Source organism: Halichoeres trimaculatus, unplaced genomic scaffold (assembly GCF_033239565.1).
Source record: "Halichoeres trimaculatus isolate MK-OKI-2021-1 unplaced genomic scaffold, fHalTri1.1 fHalTri1_scaffold_21, whole genome shotgun sequence".
Taxonomy (NCBI): Eukaryota; Metazoa; Chordata; class Actinopteri; order Labriformes; family Labridae; genus Halichoeres; species Halichoeres trimaculatus.
The window spans coordinates 7,676,484-7,694,209 of NW_027437199.1; the positions used below are offsets into that span (position 1 = coordinate 7,676,484).

The 17,726-nt window shown below is 41.9% G+C and overlaps 1 protein-coding gene across 3 annotated transcripts in view; it reads left to right on the top strand.

Annotated features, from left to right (window-relative positions):
• The window catches only part of ptpro (protein tyrosine phosphatase receptor type O), a 51,709-nt gene that overhangs the window by 9,643 nt on the left and 24,340 nt on the right, over positions 1-17,726 (top strand). For all 3 annotated transcript variants that reach the window (XM_074698182.1, XM_074698183.1, XM_074698184.1), the window contains exons 2-5: positions 14,672-14,933; positions 15,056-15,211; positions 15,438-15,590; positions 16,835-17,341. In XM_074698182.1, coding sequence (XP_074554283.1) covers positions 14,672-14,933; positions 15,056-15,211; positions 15,438-15,590; positions 16,835-17,341 — 1,078 coding nt within the window. The remainder of the gene's footprint in view (positions 1-14,671; positions 14,934-15,055; positions 15,212-15,437; positions 15,591-16,834; positions 17,342-17,726) is intronic.

Here is a 17,726-nt window from a genome sequence, read left to right on the forward strand (position 1 = left end):
GGCTCTCAGGGACCGTCTCCTCCGTCTGTTAACTCAGCAGACCTCATTGATTATCTCCTCAGATTATTAGTGCACTTTCACATGTGGGATTAACCCTGACGGCGGCGATGATAGAAACAGTGTTTAAACTGTTGTTTACCTCTCTGAGGTCTCAGATACGTTACACTGTAGTGTTGTTAAATCAGCTCATCTGGACGTTTTGAACCCTCCACAGAAATAGAAAAGCTTTTAGTCAGACAGATTTTGTACTTTTGTACCATAAAGCTGCTGAATTACAGAGAACAGTGGTGTTAAGAGGCTTAGTGAGGGATTAAGGATATTAGTGCCTTTACATTACAGATGTTTATTGTTTTGGTTCACTCCCTGGAACAATAGACAAAAAAACTCAACTTTAAGAGAGCTGTGTTTCATTGTTTTCTTTACTCCAAGAACCAAAATATTACATTTGCAGGCAATTTTTTAATATTGTCCAATAAATATGAAAACTTTTGGAAAATCCAGAAATTCTGTCAAGAACTCCACTCTTGATTTTTCAAATTTTGTTTTTATTGTTGTTATTATTGTTGCTGTTTTAAACAGAGTTTTATTGGTATTTGTATTTGCACTTACAAAAGACCATAAAAAAATGTATGTCTAGAGCAGAAAGTAAAAATAAAACAAATACATAAAAAATAAAAATAAAATAAGAAATTAAATTAAAAAAATTAAATAAATTGGGTGTGATTTTTGTCATTTTTTTTTATGACAACCCAAAAATCCCCCCAAAAAATCAATATATTAAATGTATAAAAAGTTATAGGGTACATATTTGGGTAAATTATTATTTTTTTTTTTTTTGTCAATTCTTTGTTTTCTAGACTGAAATTTTTCAGTTTTGAGTAGATAAATAGTTAAAAAAAATGTGAGTTTTTAAGCCTTACATTTTTATTTTATTTTTTTACCAAAAATGCTAAATTTACCTCCAACTTATTTTCACAGTTTGATCAGCTTGAAAATAAATGATTGCACCAGAATGATTTTTTTTATATTCAGTGTGTTTGTTTATCCTGTCACGACAGCTGTCAATCATCTGCTGTGAAGTCTAATGAACTCACACCAAACCTCATTGAGAAAACCTGCTATTTTAGCCGCAGTGTTGTGTGTCTTTAAATCCCATCAGTGCAGACTCGGTCGTTCTTATTCAAAGTCTAATGAACTCCAGGCGTCCCCGTCCTCTCCATGTTGGAGCTGTCAAAGGTCCGTCCTCTTCTCGTTCCCCCCTCCTGGCCCCTTCCTCGGAGGAAAACAAAACCCTGCAGGTTTGCATGATAATGTTGGCAGCTGCCTGAGGGCGACGCCTCCTGACTCCCCCGATCCGCGCTCATTCACAGGGTCAGATCCTCCATTCATTCACAGCCGGGCTGCCTCACTCTGTGTGTGTGTGTGTGTGTGTGTGTGTGTGAGTGTGTGTTTTTGTGAGTATGTCCTGATGTGATGTTGGTTTTTGAGCTTCTTGGTTGACACGAGGACAAAATTTGTGGAGCAGAAACTTTGAAAGTTTAGAGCAGATTCAGCTCCTTTTATTCATGAACCAGCTGTGCTCTCTGTTTGCTCTTTGCCTCTAGCTTATTTTCTTTTTACACACACATGATTAACTTGTGCAGAACTTTTAAAGATGAGGCCCCATAAACCCTCACAGCTGCTCTTAAATGTTGCAGGTTGAAGGCCTATGGAGATTTTTGTGAAGTCATCTTCAGCTTTAAGGAAGAATGCGTTTACAACCTCCCCTGAGTTTTTATTCAGTATGCTTACTAGGATATTTCTCACTTGTACTCTTACAGACCTTGTTATCCTCACAGGTTACTGAAGGTTTCTGTCTGTGGTTAAATATATAAATGTCAGTGAGACTCACAGTTGTACATTCTCTCATGGTTGCCTCAGTTTTACGGACTGTCTTATAGCAACACTGGCTCTAAGCTGTCAATCATCTGTTCCCATGGGGGCCGGCAGTAATGGAGGAAGTACTCAGATCTTTAACTTTTGTTGAAGTAGAAGTGAGACTCTTTTAAACACCCCATAAAAAGTAAAAGTTACAAAATCTCATTTAAGTAAAAAATAAAAAAAAATCAACCACCAGATTTATTTAATGATATTCTTAATATCGTAAACTACTAAACTATTGAGTTATGAAAACAATCACACCCCATACAATTAGTGCAGATAGAGTTAAGCTAATTGAGCTATTAAATGCCACTTGCCTTTTTGAGTGGGTGTATATGTGGCTTCAGGAACTTTTGGAGCAGCCTCAAGTGGACACTTAAAGAACTGCAGTTTTCAATACTTTAACGTTAGCTTGATATTTTATTACAGGAGTTTGCGGCTAGCTTTGAGCAAGCATTTGTAATCAATTAGTAGTGAATGAGTTAAGGCTGGGTTAAGGTTTCTGCGTTAATCAGCACAAGAGAACGCATGGCATCCGTTCCCAAACTGTAGGGGGCGGTGTATCGCAAATGCACATGTACCACAGTTACCGCTCATGATTGACACAGTGATCTCTGTGTGATGAATCGTATAAATACCAGAATTTTTGGACTTCAGAAACCAGGAGCTCCTGTTTTTCCATGCACAATCTTGCAGAAGTAGGATATTTTCAGATGTGGGCAATGCAGAAATTTTCAGCTTGAAAGGGACCATGCAGGGGGGTGAGGCTGTTAAAACGACATCATTCCTCTGCACAGAGACTGAACTCACAGACACATCAAGCATAAACCAAGCTTTACATTCACCAGATCTAAACTTTGCTATTTATTACTGACAAGAATGTTACATTTGATGGGATTCTTTTCATATTTGAAGCTGAGACTCCTACGTTTAAATTAAAAACTGAGATAGCTTTAGATAATGATGGATTTGTCTGATTGTGGTACCTCATTTCCTGCTTAAGTTAAAGTGAAAGATGTATTCTGAATGTGCGTCAAAATGGTCTCTGATGATCAACAGTTGTTTAGATAAATAAATATTTCTTCTCCTGGTCCTGGTGACTCACCTAAGTTCAATTCAAACACACCTGACAGCAAACAACCCACGAATGGCGTAGGAGAGAATTAGCATTAGCATTAGCATACAGACCCTGCAGCACTGTGTCCGTGGTAATCCTGGAGTCAGACAGACATAATGAGCATCCTCTCCTTTCATCTCTGTTGCCATGGCTACGGCAGAGCTGGGATGAAGTGAATGATTTTTTTTTCTCTCCTTGAGCCGACCCCCCTCAGGACGGAGAGATGTCTCAAAGATCTGGCTCTCATGCCAGTGGTGGATGTAATCGGAAGCATAAAGACCACTTGGAGCTGGTGCAGCTTCACTGAGAGTGTTTACATTTTTATAAGACGTTCGTCCTTCACCTCTGACCCTCTCTGACTGAGTAATACTCATATTATTGCCGTCTTCATGGTGATGGAGCGTCCGTACATCTTCCTGCTGCCATAAATACACCCTTTAATAACACACACGTTATGTCTGCTGCTGAAAACATTCCCCATACATCTTGTAATAGCTAAAGCCCAATGCTTAGCTACCTTGGCGGCTAATATGGCTTTGTAACTGACGCGCTGCGCCCTCCACACTTGTACTGTGTATAAATAACGTCCGACATCATGTCTTGTATTTCTTTTGATTTATTTTCTCACCCAGTGGAGTCCACAATCATTCACAACGGTCCACGATGTAATCGGCTTCACACAGTTTAAATCCGTTTTACATGTACGGCGTTAAGGAGCAGTGGCCTCACGGCGCTGCGGTCAGAAATCGTACGTGCTCCTCACCGCCTAGCAACACCCGCTGGCTCCAAAGGTTCCTACCTAAATACAATTGCACCTATGGCCCCCCAGTGCCATAGCACCCTCTAGTGGATATACTGGGGGTAACACCCATCAAAAAACATGAACCAGTAAAATGGCCATTACACACCGGCCCCTAATTGTGATGACAAACAGGCATAACAATTCCAATATTTACAAACAAGTGGCCATTTTCAGAATGACAAACACCGTATACCACCCTTTTTTTTTTTTTTTTTTTTTTTTTTTTTTTCAACCACATCTTAATGATCTGCTAAACAGCAGCCTCCTGTATTAAGCAAAGTTTTGCGACAGGCCGCTCAATGACATTTGACTTTGTTTGCAGCTGCACTGAGCGAACAACTCCCTTTTTATCATGAAAAACCTCCAAGACCTTCCCAAGCAACCAAGAGCCTCGAGGAGCAGAGGAGTCCATGATGATGACAACATCTCCAACTTTAAGATTTTTCCTTTTTTGGTTCCATTTTTGCCTTTCTTGCAGTAGAGGTAGATACTCATGAATCCATCGTTTCCAGAATAGATCTGATATGTATTGAGCTTGTCTCCATCGACGCTTGACATATAGATCATGGGGCTCAAACAATCCAGGTGGCAATGCAGGTTTTCCCTTCATTAAAAGAATGTGATTGGGAGTGAGGGGTTCCAAGTCATTTGGATCATTCGACAGTTTAGTGATTGGTCGATCGTTCAAAATTGCTTCTGCTTCACATATGACAGTATGAAGACCATCGTCATCCAAAACCTGTTGCTGAAGCAGTGAATTGAGAATCCTCCTTACCATACGAATCATCCTCTCCCAAACACCACCAAAATGCGAGCCTGTTGGAGGATTGAAGCACCACGTGACACCATGTTGCTGCAACACTCTTTGGATCTGTGAGTGATTCAGAGCTTCCAGAGCCTCCTTTAGCTCTCTTTTGGCCCCTATGAAGTTAGTTGCATTATCAGACTGAATGCGAACCACTTGACCTCTCCTGGCCATAAAACGGCGTAAAGCGTTTATACAAGCATCTGTATCCAAAGAACATGCAATCTCAAAATGCACTGCTCGGCTTGCAAGACAAGTGAATAGCACTCCATAGCGTTTGGCTTTACCTCGGCCTTTCCTGACTTCAATCGGTCCAAAATAGTCCATTCCAACATTAGTAAACGGGGGATGGTCAGGAAGAATCCGTTCTTTTGGCAAATCAGCCATTTTCTGTTCCATCAACCTGCTGTTGTATCTCCTGCAAAAGCAACATTCTGCCATGATTTTCCTGACAGCCGAGTTGGCCCCTGTGACCCAGTACTTCTTCCTCAGTGTGGACAACATGTGGTTACGACCACTGTGAGCAAGCTGTTGGTGAATTTGCTTGAGAATAAGTGTAGCTACGTTCTGATCTTTTGAGAGAATGAGGGGGTGCTTCAATTCTTCTGGCAGTGAACCTTTAGTCAGGCGTCCTCCAACTCTCAAAAGTCCATTATCCAAATATGGATCCAACCTGTAAATTGAGCTCTGCTTGTTAACTGAACCTTTCCCAGCTTTCAATGCAGCAATTTCTTCAGGAAACCTTTGCTGCTGACAGTACTGGATAATAGCAAGCTCAGCCTCCACAAGATCCTCCACTGTCAAAGATTGGCCCTTTGGCTCTTGCCTTTGTTGCTCTACCTGAGCCACTGATGCACCTCTCCTACGACTCCTCTCCAATAGAGTCTTTTTTAGCTTGAGAAACCAAGCAACTGTTACTTTCAGCTTCCTCCAATCTGAAAAGTAAGCCATTAGTTGACTGGTTGCATTCGATGAGCTGTCGACAATGGTGACATTTACCAAGGCTTCCTTTTTGACCTCCAGGTCATCTTCCCTGAGAGCAGTCTCCACGACATTCATTGGCCAGCTTTCCTCTTTTTCATTCAAAAACTTGGGACCCTCAATCCATCTGCAGTTTTGGAGGAAATTTCCAGCCCTCACTCCTCTGGACCCATCATCTGCTGGATTTTCTTTGGAGCTAACATAACGCCACTGAGAAGGTATGGTGGCTTCTCTGATTGTCGTGAGCCTGTTCGCCACAAATGTATGAAAACGCTTGTCTTTGTTCCAGATGTACTTCAGCACTGAAGTGCTATCGGTCCAAAAGACAGACTCTTGCAGATGAAGCCTTAGCTCATTTTTCAACATTAAGTCGACATGAACAGCCAGCACAGCAGCAGTGAGCTCCAAACGAGGAATGGTAATGGCCTTTAAAGGTGTAACTCGGGCCTTGCCCATTAAGAATGCAACATGGACGTCCCCTTTGTCATTCTGCATCCTGAGGTAGGTCACAGCTCCATATCCTGCTTCACTAGCATCTGAGAAGTGATGCAGTTGAGCATGCTTCAAGTCACCAAATCCTTTAGGCTTGATACATCTTGCCACCTCAAACTCAAACAGAACCTCAAGGTCTTTAATCCACCTGTTCCATTGATGCAGCATGTCCCGAGGTATGATTTCATCCCATCCAATGCTTCTTCTGCATAGCTCCTGTAGCATCATTTTAGCAGGCAGCACAACTGGGGCAAGAAATCCAAGGGGATCATAAACAGAGCTTGAAACTGATAACATTCCACGTCTTGTACAAGACCTCTGAGGAATGTCCATCTTGAATCTGAAACTGTCAGATTCAACACACCACAGAAGACCTAGAGCTCGTTCCACAGGAAGATTGTCACGGTCAAGATTGAGCTCTCTCAGATCTTTAGCTCGATGTTCTTCAGAAACAGTTTGCAGTACATGGCGACTATTGCTCATCCATTTGGTCAGAACAAATCCTCCTTTCTGACAAAGAGCAGTAAGATCTTTGACCAAGAGTGATGCCTCCTTTTCCGAGCCTGTACTCCTTAAACAATCATCCACATAGAAGCTTTCCTTGATGGTTTGAACCACTTCAGATGAAAAACTGGACTGATTGTCCTCTGCGGTTTTCCTCAGAGCAAAGCTAGCACAACTTGGAGAGGATACAGCACCAAACAAGTGAACAGTCATTCGAAATTCAGACACCTCCTTGGTCAGATCTCCTTCTGGCCACCATAGAAACCGTAAGAAATCTCTGTCATCCTTGGGCACTTTCACCTGATGAAACATTGATTTTATGTCTCCCATGACTGCAAATGATTCCTGTCTGAATCTGAGGAGGACTCCCAGTAAAGTGCTGGTGAGATTGGGTCCTTGCAACAGCTGCTCATTCAAAGATGTTCCCTTGAAAGTCGCACCACAATCAAATACCACCCTCAGCGTCCTCTTCTTTGGGTGATATACACCGTGATGTGGGATGTACCAAACTTTCCCATTGCAACAATCCAGCTGTTCTGTAGGTACCGGCTCTGCATAACCTTTTGCAATCATCTCATTGAGACAAGCTTTGTACTCCTTAAAAAACTTCTCATTACTGATAAATTTTTTCTTTAGGCTTAGCAACCTTTGTTTTGCCACAGAGAGGTTGTTTGGCATGGACACATTTTCCTTCTTAAAGGGCAGTTTCAAACTGTAGTGACCATCCTCCAATGTTGCGGAATTTTCCATTATTTCCATAAACTGTTCATCCTCCCTTGAAAAGCCCTTTTCCTCTGAAGCTCTCTCATTGAAATCATGGTTGTATTGCTCACACAACAACTTTTCCAACCTTGTTGTAGAAATCCTATTGACCGAAGCAGAAGGAAAATCTGATGCCACAGTGCTGTCAGAAGTGTGCAGAGGTCCATTTATGACCCATCCTAATGCTGTCCTTATAGCATATGGACCATCTCCACGGCTGTTGATGACATCCCACGGCTCCAACATCTTTGGTGCATTGCTTCCAATAAGCAGATCCACTTCAGCCTGTATACGAGGCATGCGCACCTTTGACAGATACGGCCACCTTTCAACATCTGCATCAGTCACTATGTTGTCTGCACTCACAGGCATCTTTTTCTGTGTGAGAACTTCTGGCAACTTGTAAAACGTGTTTGTCTCCAAACCAGACACTTCCAAACCTGCACACTCATATGAGGGAACAACTCTTTCCTGCCCCATAGTTTGCAGTAGAAAGTGAGTTTTTCTTCCAACCAAATTGAGCTTTCTCATGAGATGCTCGGAACAGAAGGTGGCAGTACTACCAGGATCCAGGAAGGCATACGTCTGTATTATCTGGTCTCCTTTGATTGATTTAACCTGAACAGGCAAGATAGAAAGAAAACAACTATCCCTACCGGCCCCTGTTTGACCACAAGTTTCCTGAGGTGCTGAGGTGTTACATGCAACATGCTTCTTGGATGGTTCTGTGTTGATGTTGGCTTTGTCATCTTTGTCAATATGAAGTGAACTTGGATGCCTTTCACCACAAGTCCTGCAGGTCAACCGTTTCAAGCAGTTAAGGCTCATGTGCCCAGCACGTAAGCAGCCAAAACAAAGCTTCTTTTCCTTTAGAAAGCTTATCTTGTCTCTATGCCTTTTCCTTTGGAACTGTTGACAATCCTCCAATGAGTGACTTTGAGCACAACAAACACAAGTCAATCTCCCCTTTAAGTTGTGAAGGTGTGTGGGTTTCGCTGTATCTCCAATTTTTGTAGCTGGTGACACAGAAGCAACAGTGGTGGCAAAACTGTTTCCTTTAAACTTGATTCCTGATTGTGACTTTGTCCTGTTAAGAGATCTCAACTGCGAGCTTCCTGTTGGTGCGTCTTTAATGTCGCCAAATAAAGGGTCTGACAGAATTTTGACATGTCTCTCAATGAACAAAACCAGATCCTTAAACACCGCCCTGCGATTGTGGGTTTCCAATATATCATGTGCAGTTGTTCTCCATCGCTCTCTCAGCTTAAACGGTAACCTTGACAAGATGGCTCTCATATTGCTGGGCATGTCCAACTCTTGCATGTACTGCAATCTTTCCATGACATTACAACATGAGCGTAGAAAAAGAGAGTAGGCCTGTAAAGCAGTTACATCCTCTGACTTTATTGAGGGCCAAGCTAGAGCCTTTTCCAAATATGCAGCAGCAATCTTATATTCGTTGCCAAAATGCTCATGAAGCAGCCTCTTTGCATGAACATACCCTTGACCAGGTTCCATATGCTGGCAGCTGCGTATTAATTCCAATGGCTGGCCTCTGGTGAACTGCTCCAGGTAGTACAAGCAATCGCTGTTGTTAACCTTCTGCTCCACACATTGTTCAAAAGCTCTTTTAAATGAGATATACTGGAGGGGATCTCCATCAAATATAGGAATCTCTCTTGCTGGCAAAATCATTAAACGCTGCTGCTGAACAAGTGCTGCTGTGATTTCATTTTGTTTTTGCATGATGTCACATATGTCTCCAACATGGTTGCCATCCACTGACTGGGCATTCAAAATGGTGGTTGGTCTCACCTCAACAGACGGGGCTGGGAGCCATGAAGTTTCCAAGAGCTGTGACTGTGCATTCACGTTCCTTTGTGAATTGAGAGTTTGTTCTTTAATTCTTGAATTTGTCTGTATGCTTGATCTGGTTGATTGTGGCAGAATATCCTCCTGTAGCAGTGGTTTTGATTCTGCTAGGTTCTTTGATGGTGGAAATGACCAGCTTGACTTTGGTTGTGGTTCACTTTTTGTAACAGGTTTGATTTCTTCTTTTCTTCCTTTAGAAAAGTACGAATTCATTCCATTTGTTGACGTTTTTGTGACACTTTGAAAATCAGCAGCCTGCAGAACTGATAATTTGGCAGTTGATTCTGCAAGCAAAGCTTCCAGCTCCAGTTGTTCCTTTTGCATTTTTAGCTTTTGCTGTTGCTCCTCCAAAGCATGTAGCTTCTTTAAGGCAGCTGCTCGTGCCATCAGAGCAGCGTTCTCAGCCTCTGCTTTAACTCTGGCAGAAGAGGTGGTACTTGAGTGTCCACTGCATGCACTCCTTTTACATGCATGCGTTTTTGAAACATTAGACACACTATCTTCTGGATTTACCCCATCATTTTCATCACCAACACCGTCTTTAACGTCATGATCATCATCAATACCCATTTCTGTTTTATGTTCAACACCTGTTACCCAATTTTTGACCTCAGAAATGCATTCATTATTACTGATCATTTTGGCTTTAAACCAAATGTCATGTTTTTCCTTTTCAACCTCATCCAACACACCCATCAAAGAATTATGAACACATGTAGCTTCATCACACAGTTTAACAAGACAATCAAGAGAACATTGAACCTCTGTGTTTTTACCCTCTTGCATTAACTCTCTTAACCCTTTTCTTACATCACTGGTCTTATTTAGCTTAGCTTTTCTTTCATACTGCAACCTTTGAACCTTTTCATTGAGTGCTTTAGCAGTTAATTTTACAACACGCTTTGGTTTTACAGCTTGAAAGTCCGTGTCATTAATAGCAGCAGTAGCATGCTCGCCGGTCGATTGCGCAATAAACTCCGCGGGTTTGTCCTTTAACTCACGCGTCTCCATTGTTCAGTTCATACAAACGCAAACGATCGCAAAAGAAATCATCGCCCCTTAAGTCAATTGTCATTTACCATCGACCACCAATGCATTGGATTTACGCCAAAGTGTGCACACAAAACAAATGGCCATTATTGATTTGTAGCGCTACACATACCTCTCGTTGGGCGCCGTTGATCCCGATCCTTTGCGTGGATATCAGATCCTCCTCTGTGGATGTCGAGTTGTAAGTCCAGCTGTCCTTACGCTGGCAGAAGTCGTCCTCCGAGAGGCATACACCCATCCGGCCATACTGGAAACAAACGTCGGCGTCCTCTCGCCGATCCTCGCAGCTGATGACCAACCGGCTGGCTGCAGGTGAGTGGCTCCAGTGCATGTGTATAAAACTCGAGTCTCCACTCTCCAGGATCCTACCGCAGACAACTTTTCCACGACGTGATTAACTTCTTCCAGCCTCTTAGAGCCAGATTTCTGACTTTATGTAATAGCTAAAGCCCAATGCTTAGCTACCTTGGCGGCTAATATGGCTTTGTAACTGACGCGCTGCGCCCTCCACACTTGTACTGTGTATAAATAACGTCCGACATCATGTCTTGTATTTCTTTTGATTTATTTTCTCACCCAGTGGAGTCCACAATCATTCACAACGGTCCACGATGTAATCGGCTTCACACAGTTTAAATCCGTTTTACATGTACGGCGTTAAGGAGCAGTGGCCTCACGGCGCTGCGGTCAGAAATCGTACGTGCTCCTCACCGCCTAGCAACACCCGCTGGCTCCAAAGGTTCCTACCTAAATACAATTGCACCTATGGCCCCCCAGTGCCATAGCACCCTCTAGTGGATATACTGGGGGTAACACCCATCAAAAAACATGAACCAGTAAAATGGCCATTACACATCTTAAAGAGATATTGGTTTGTACCGGATACCTCTAGAGGAAATGGTTTCCCATCAGCCTCAGCTGTTATTGAATATTAAATGCCACTCAGTTTATATTTGGACACTAGGATACTGTACTAAGAGGCTGAACATGTTAACAGGGTCATATAAAAACAGCTATTCCTCCACAAAGTTTAACCTGGTAAAAGTGAATGTTACTCCTCAGCCTTCTGGTATTCCCTCTGTTGCTGGGTTAGCACGGCTAGCTTGTCCATCTTACTGGAGATAGATCTTACGTTCCCAATTACGATGGATGGAAGGACAGGTCGATGTCATCACTTCTTAGGTCACACCTGACAACCAGCACGGCCTCCCCACCTCCTTCTCCTCAGCTTGTGGGGAACATCAGGCCTTGCACCAGTTAGCGTTGACATGCTACATGCTGCTAACAGCTGATTTCACATGTAAACGATGCAGCCTAGGATCTCCAGACAAACACAGGAGAAAAAATAGTAAAAATATCACTGAAGACAAAACCAGTTTGGTGTCCATGACCAACAAATGAGCCGTACAAAGTAATGATCCACTCCAACAGAGCGGCGCCTAGCCAGTGTAAATAATTAATGAATGTAGTGTCCCTGTAAATAATGAAAACAAAAAGCACGCTCCTCACCTGAGATGTGGTGTCTTTGTATTAAAATATGACTAATTTAATTAAGAAAATAATGGGACCCAGAATGGATCCCTGAGGTATGCCAAATCTCAATTCTTTGTTAAATGTTATTGTTTAGATTTTGATCTATTGATTCTCTATTAATTTGTTCATTCATGGCAATATCACAGAGAAACTCTGGACTAATTGATTGAACGGAGTAGTAAAATATGAATACTAGTGCAGTTCACTTCTCCACTTCAGTCTTTTATTGTCTCGTACTTCTTCAGAGAGACTAAATCTGTCAGTACCACCAGTGTTTTCCTCCTCCCCTTGGTCTCACTTCACGTCTGAGGACCTGTTCACGCTCCCAATACCAGCGCTCAGTAATTAAACCAGAGCAGCAGCAGCTCGACATTTTAAAAGGCCAGCAGAGGGGAGAGGAGGCTTTATGAGGGTGAATCACCCGAAGAGCGACAGAGAAAGAGAGAAGAAACGGACGAAGAGAGTGACAAAGAGGATTTTTGTTCACCAGACTTGAAAAACAAAGATAAAGGAATGTGGATGAAACTAGTTAAGAAGCTTTGATAACAAAAAAATTCAATGTCGTCTGCTTGGTTCATTGATTTTTACAAGAAGACTCGGCTGTTGTTCATCGAAGCAGTACGTCAATTTAGACGGCATATTGGAAAACGGCAACCATGTCATAAAACGTCTCTTCTACTGTCCGCCATCTTTCCTTTGACTCTTTAACTACACACACCGAGTCCTGACAGTTTTAACAGGTTTTTACTTTCATCTTAGCGTCCTTGTTGCGACTTAGCTGCGAAGTCTCCCAGCATGCCTTGGTGTGGTGTGCAGCTCATGTTTGGGGACTGTGTGCTTCTCTTTGAGACTGTCAGATTAGAGAAGTGGGTCAGAATCTGCTGGATTATCTGCTGAGCTGCAGAGAGTTAGTGTAAACTCTGTATTTGGTTTGTTTCTGTTATTGATATTAGAAACACTTTAATCCACTCAAAGAGATCCCCGCTGAGACGGCTGCTGCTGTTCCTCGGCTGTAGAAACTCTCGAATCACAGTAAAGGAAGAGAATTGATGCTGAACTCAGACTTTCTGTAAGTAAAGAGGGTTTAAAGAATATATAAGTCAGCTTTTTCCTGATGAATGATGATGAATGTACGCTGGGATTTTATGATATTTAGGAAAACATGAAACAACTTTTATGTATGAAACATTTTTTGTCAGTGGACTTGATGTCCTCTTCCTTCATCGTCTCCTCTCTCATCATTTCGCTCAGAGACACACTCATCTTATCTCTCCTCCAATCAGGATCCAGATTTCATGTTGCCACCTCGGCCCTGTCAGAGCGGTGACGCTCGGCGAGGAGCCGACTCTCCTGCTGACAGGTTTAATGAAACAACAGCTGATACCATCTATCAACTGAACGACAGGAAATCAGCTCTGACACACTCACATCAGCTGATCCCAGAAAACTTTAATATTCACCCTCAGTGGCGCAGTTTTAAGGATCCTGATGTTCAGTAAACATGAAGTCAGTTAAACTGCACGTATTACATTTGGTGTTAGTCTAAGCGAGGAGCTGCTGCGGGGAAATCTCAGCACTTGGTAATATTTCCTGGAGTTGTGTAATCCTAACTACTTAAAGACGTTAAATGAATGGAGACTGAAGGAGGTGTAGATCTCATTTCATTACATACCCAGAGCCGGTAAGCTGTTCTTGGGAAGTTACGTGTATTTCTAGCAAATACACAGAACTCGCAATTTGATTAAGAGTATTTTTCAGAAAATACACCGCGCTCAGGAGTGTGTAGTTTGATGACTAAGTTCAGTGGATACACCCAGCCGATCATGATTCCAGGTATAGATGGCTATTTTTATCTTCAGCAAATACACAGAGCCGGTGGTTAGTACAAAGAGACTGTGGGTGGAGGAGGAAGAAGAAGAGGAGGAGGAGGAGTGTGACTTTCTATCTGAGTATTAAACAGGATTGATGGCCGTGACCTTTCATGCGGTGGGGTCTATTTAAAGGACCTGAATGATTCATGAGTCAAACCGCTGGAGAAGATATGACAGAAATATTTCAGCATATTTAACATCATCATTGGAGCAGCATGATTTTAATGGCTGGAGTATTTATTGAAACACTGTGTATTTCTGTTTCGTATGTCTGTGTCTTTTTGTTTTCTGGCATTTGAAGATGTCTAATTTTTTTTTTTACATGCAAATACATGTTTCATATTTCATCTTTCTTTCCTTTTGTGTGAAATCTCTTTATTTTGTCCACATTAAAGAGGGGGTATTGTGCTTTTTAAAGGCTTTATACTGTCCCTTTTAGTAGGTTCCAGTAGCCTGTTGTAGCTACACATGACTTACAGCTTGAAAAATAAACTGTTTTTCCCACCCTGGTGTTAAAGAAAACCATTATTTCAGCCTCTGTTTGTAGTGCTTCATTTTAGCTGCTGTCTCTTTAAGACTCCTACTTGACAAACCCCCTTCCTTCTGATTGGTCAGCCCTGAAGAGATCTGTGGAGGGGCTGTGAGAGCTATGGACAGACCTTGGTGTTCGAAGCCCGCCCCTTCAATTTGTTATGAACCAGTTCAGGAGTCCTAATGTGATGACCTCATAATTTAAGGAAGTCTTGCTAAAATCTTTTAAAGCTCTTGTCCCGATTTTAGAATGAACCGTATTGAGTAGTTTACAGACAGATTTAGTGATTATCCGACTGTTACTTTGGCTGCTACTTTGAAAAAAAATAAAAATTCCAAAATATGGAAAAGCACATTACCCCCTCTTTAAACCAAGGTGCATTCCCCTTATTACCACCTCTTTTCTAACCTGTGTTTTGTTTCTTCCTCAGAGCGTCTTGGCGTTCCAGGCGTCCCTAAACGAGGACGGTCTGATCGTGGTGTCTCTTGAGCGTTCAGACTTCCAGGAGAACGTGACGGCGTACGGAGCTCAGATCTCCGGAGAACCTCGACCCGTTCTGATCCAGTTTGTGAACACCAGCGAGCCGGTTCTGTTCAACACTTCTCTCCACGGTCTCTGCTACACGGTGGGACTGCTGGTCCGAGTGGGACAGACCTGGTCGAGACCTTTAAAGACTCTACCTGTACTCACGAGTAAGACATGTGGCAGCATACGTCTGATATCATCAACATTTCAGTTTTCTCAGTCTGACCTTTTCTTATTCGTGTCCTCATTTTTGTTTCCTCTTTTTGTGTGTCCTTGTCCTCCTCTTTAGAGCCCCTCCCCGTACGAAGCGCTCACATTGCAGACTTTAAGGAGTCTCCTGAGACCGGGGTGGTGTTTCAGATCGACCCTCCACCGGGGAACGTCTTTAGCAGAGTCAACATCAGCTTCACGGAGGGACATGAGAGACGATACATGCTCTACAAAGGTACAAATCCTGTTCATGTATATCCAGCATTTATTACCATGTATTAACCAGTTAATGCATGTGTAATAACAGTTTAATAATTATTTTTGTTATTAATGTTATTATTTCCAAATTTTTCTCCTTCAGTATTTATTTTTGAATAATTTGGACCAGATATTGGACGTCTGCTGACATTAGACTTTAAAGTTGAAGATAATGAATCCTCTTTGCGTCTTTGTGCTTGTAGATTTCTACCGAGGGAAAACGGTGTTCAAACACTGGTTACCTGGAGTTTGTTACAGAAACGTCACCTTCCAGCTGATCTCTGAGGTCACCGTCTACCAGAGCGCCATGATCACACACAGTGACATCACGCACACACCTGTGCACCACAGGACAGGTGAGACAGTCACACACGGGGTGACATTCATTATGCCGTTTAACGTTAGTGCTCCCCCTCTGAGTCCTTTAATTATTAATGAGATAAAAACAGCAGATGAGGATTAATGAGTCGTGTTTCTAAATATATCTGTCAGTATGACGCCTCAGTGTGACGACAGGTTTTGAATATTGTATTAACGGCAGAGACAGCGTGAGTCAGGTGGTCAAACAGGTAGGGAAGGTTTAATCACTTTTTTAATGACCTGCTTATTCCCCTGTGAGCGTCAAACAGCCTGTCAGAAAAGTGACAATTACAACACTGAGAAAGACAGTAAGTGCTCATAAATTATCACTGTATATAATATAAAGTCTTGTAATAAGAAAAACAGTGTAATTTTCTTTGAATCATAAATTGATCTTCTGCTGACAGAGCAGTCATCCTTACAGAAAGAAGTACATAAATTTCCAAATGACTTTATGGCATTTTAAACAAAATTGTACAACTTTTTATTATTTTTTTAAAGTTGCACTGTTAGGTAAAATCATTTTTGATGCCAAGGGATTAATGCAACTGAAAAAATATTATTATTATTATTATAATTAATTATTATTTATTTTAAATTATGTTGATTTGAATATGAAATAATTCTCAAATTTGATTTTTGGAAATCAAAATATTGATATTGAAGTCACAATAAAAAATACATTTTTTAATATTTTCTTTCAGAATTTTAAAATAAAAGCATTTTATTTTTTATTTTGATTTAAAGAAAAAAAACTAATGTTTGGATTATTTTAAGTCACTTAGCTTGAATTAAAAGCCCAAAAGCTGAAATCTTTTATTTTTCTTTAAGTCATAATTTTGACTTCAAAGGCCCCAAAATCAAACTTTTGGGGTTTTTTTTCATCAAAATTGTATTTTTTAAGTCAAAAATAATTTCTTATTTGTAGTTTTTATGCTTTTAAGTCTAAATCTTAATATAATCTCAGAAAGTCCAAATTTAAAAAAAGAAAAAAAATCTGATCTTAAAAAAAACAAATTTGAGTCATACTTCTCCTTTTTAGCATCTTGTAGATTTGGTTTATCATGGACTGCTAAATTTGTTTGCTCTTTATTTGTTTTAAGATTTTTTGTGTCTTAGGATTTAAAAAACTTGAGGTAAAATAAAAATCATGAACCCATTAATTTGTTTACAAAGAGAAAAGAAAAAACACAACTAAATGTTTTTCGTCCTCTTACCTGTCCTGTCCTCTCCCCCTCAGTCCCCTTCCCTCCCCTCAACATCTCCAGAAAGATCATCCACCTGAACCAGAGGGCGGGGCCAGGTGACGCCTCCAGTATTCTCCTACCTGACAGCGAAGAGGCGAGCCGCCATGTCTCCCGTCGAGCCCGTGAGGTCCCCTTGCTGGAGGAGGAGCAGCAGGAGGAGGAGCAGCAGAACACATCTGAGGAGGCAACAAGGGCGACCACTGCGGTGCCCTTTGACCCCACACACAACCTGACAGGAAGTAACCAGACTGTGGAGACGGAGACTCAGAGCTACTGGCCTGAACCTCCCAACCCATCCCCGTCTGACCAAGATGATGAGTTTGTGAACGCTGTTGTGCCTGAATACGAGGACTCCAATGAGCCGGGCTCTGCTATGGGCCTCCCTGTGGAGACCGCTGTCCTGCCCACCAGACTGCCCCCCATCCTGCTGGAGCTGCGCTGGCTGCCTCCACGAGCCCCCACCAGCTACGACGGCTTCAACGTTTACATCTACAGAGACGGTAAAACAGTACAGAGATGAACACTTAAAGAGGTCTAACTACAAGGCACATTTAAATCAGACAAACCTAACCTGTCCAAAATTTTAAAGAGGGGGTACAGGGGTTTTTTTTTTTAGACTTAATTCTGTCCCTCTTGTATCTTTACACAATCTACAACTCCAAGAAGTCTACTTTTTTCTCACACTGTTGTTTTAGAACACTACGTTTTAGCTTCTGTCTCTTTAAGGCTCCCTGCTCCAAAAACCCCCTTCTCTCTGATTGGCCCATAAGAGGCAGTGCTATGGCCACACCTTGGTTAGTTTCTGAGGCCTGCCCCTCAAACACCAACTTGTCGTGAGCCAAATGTGGGATCCTTATGCCATGACGTCATCATTTCAGGAAGTTT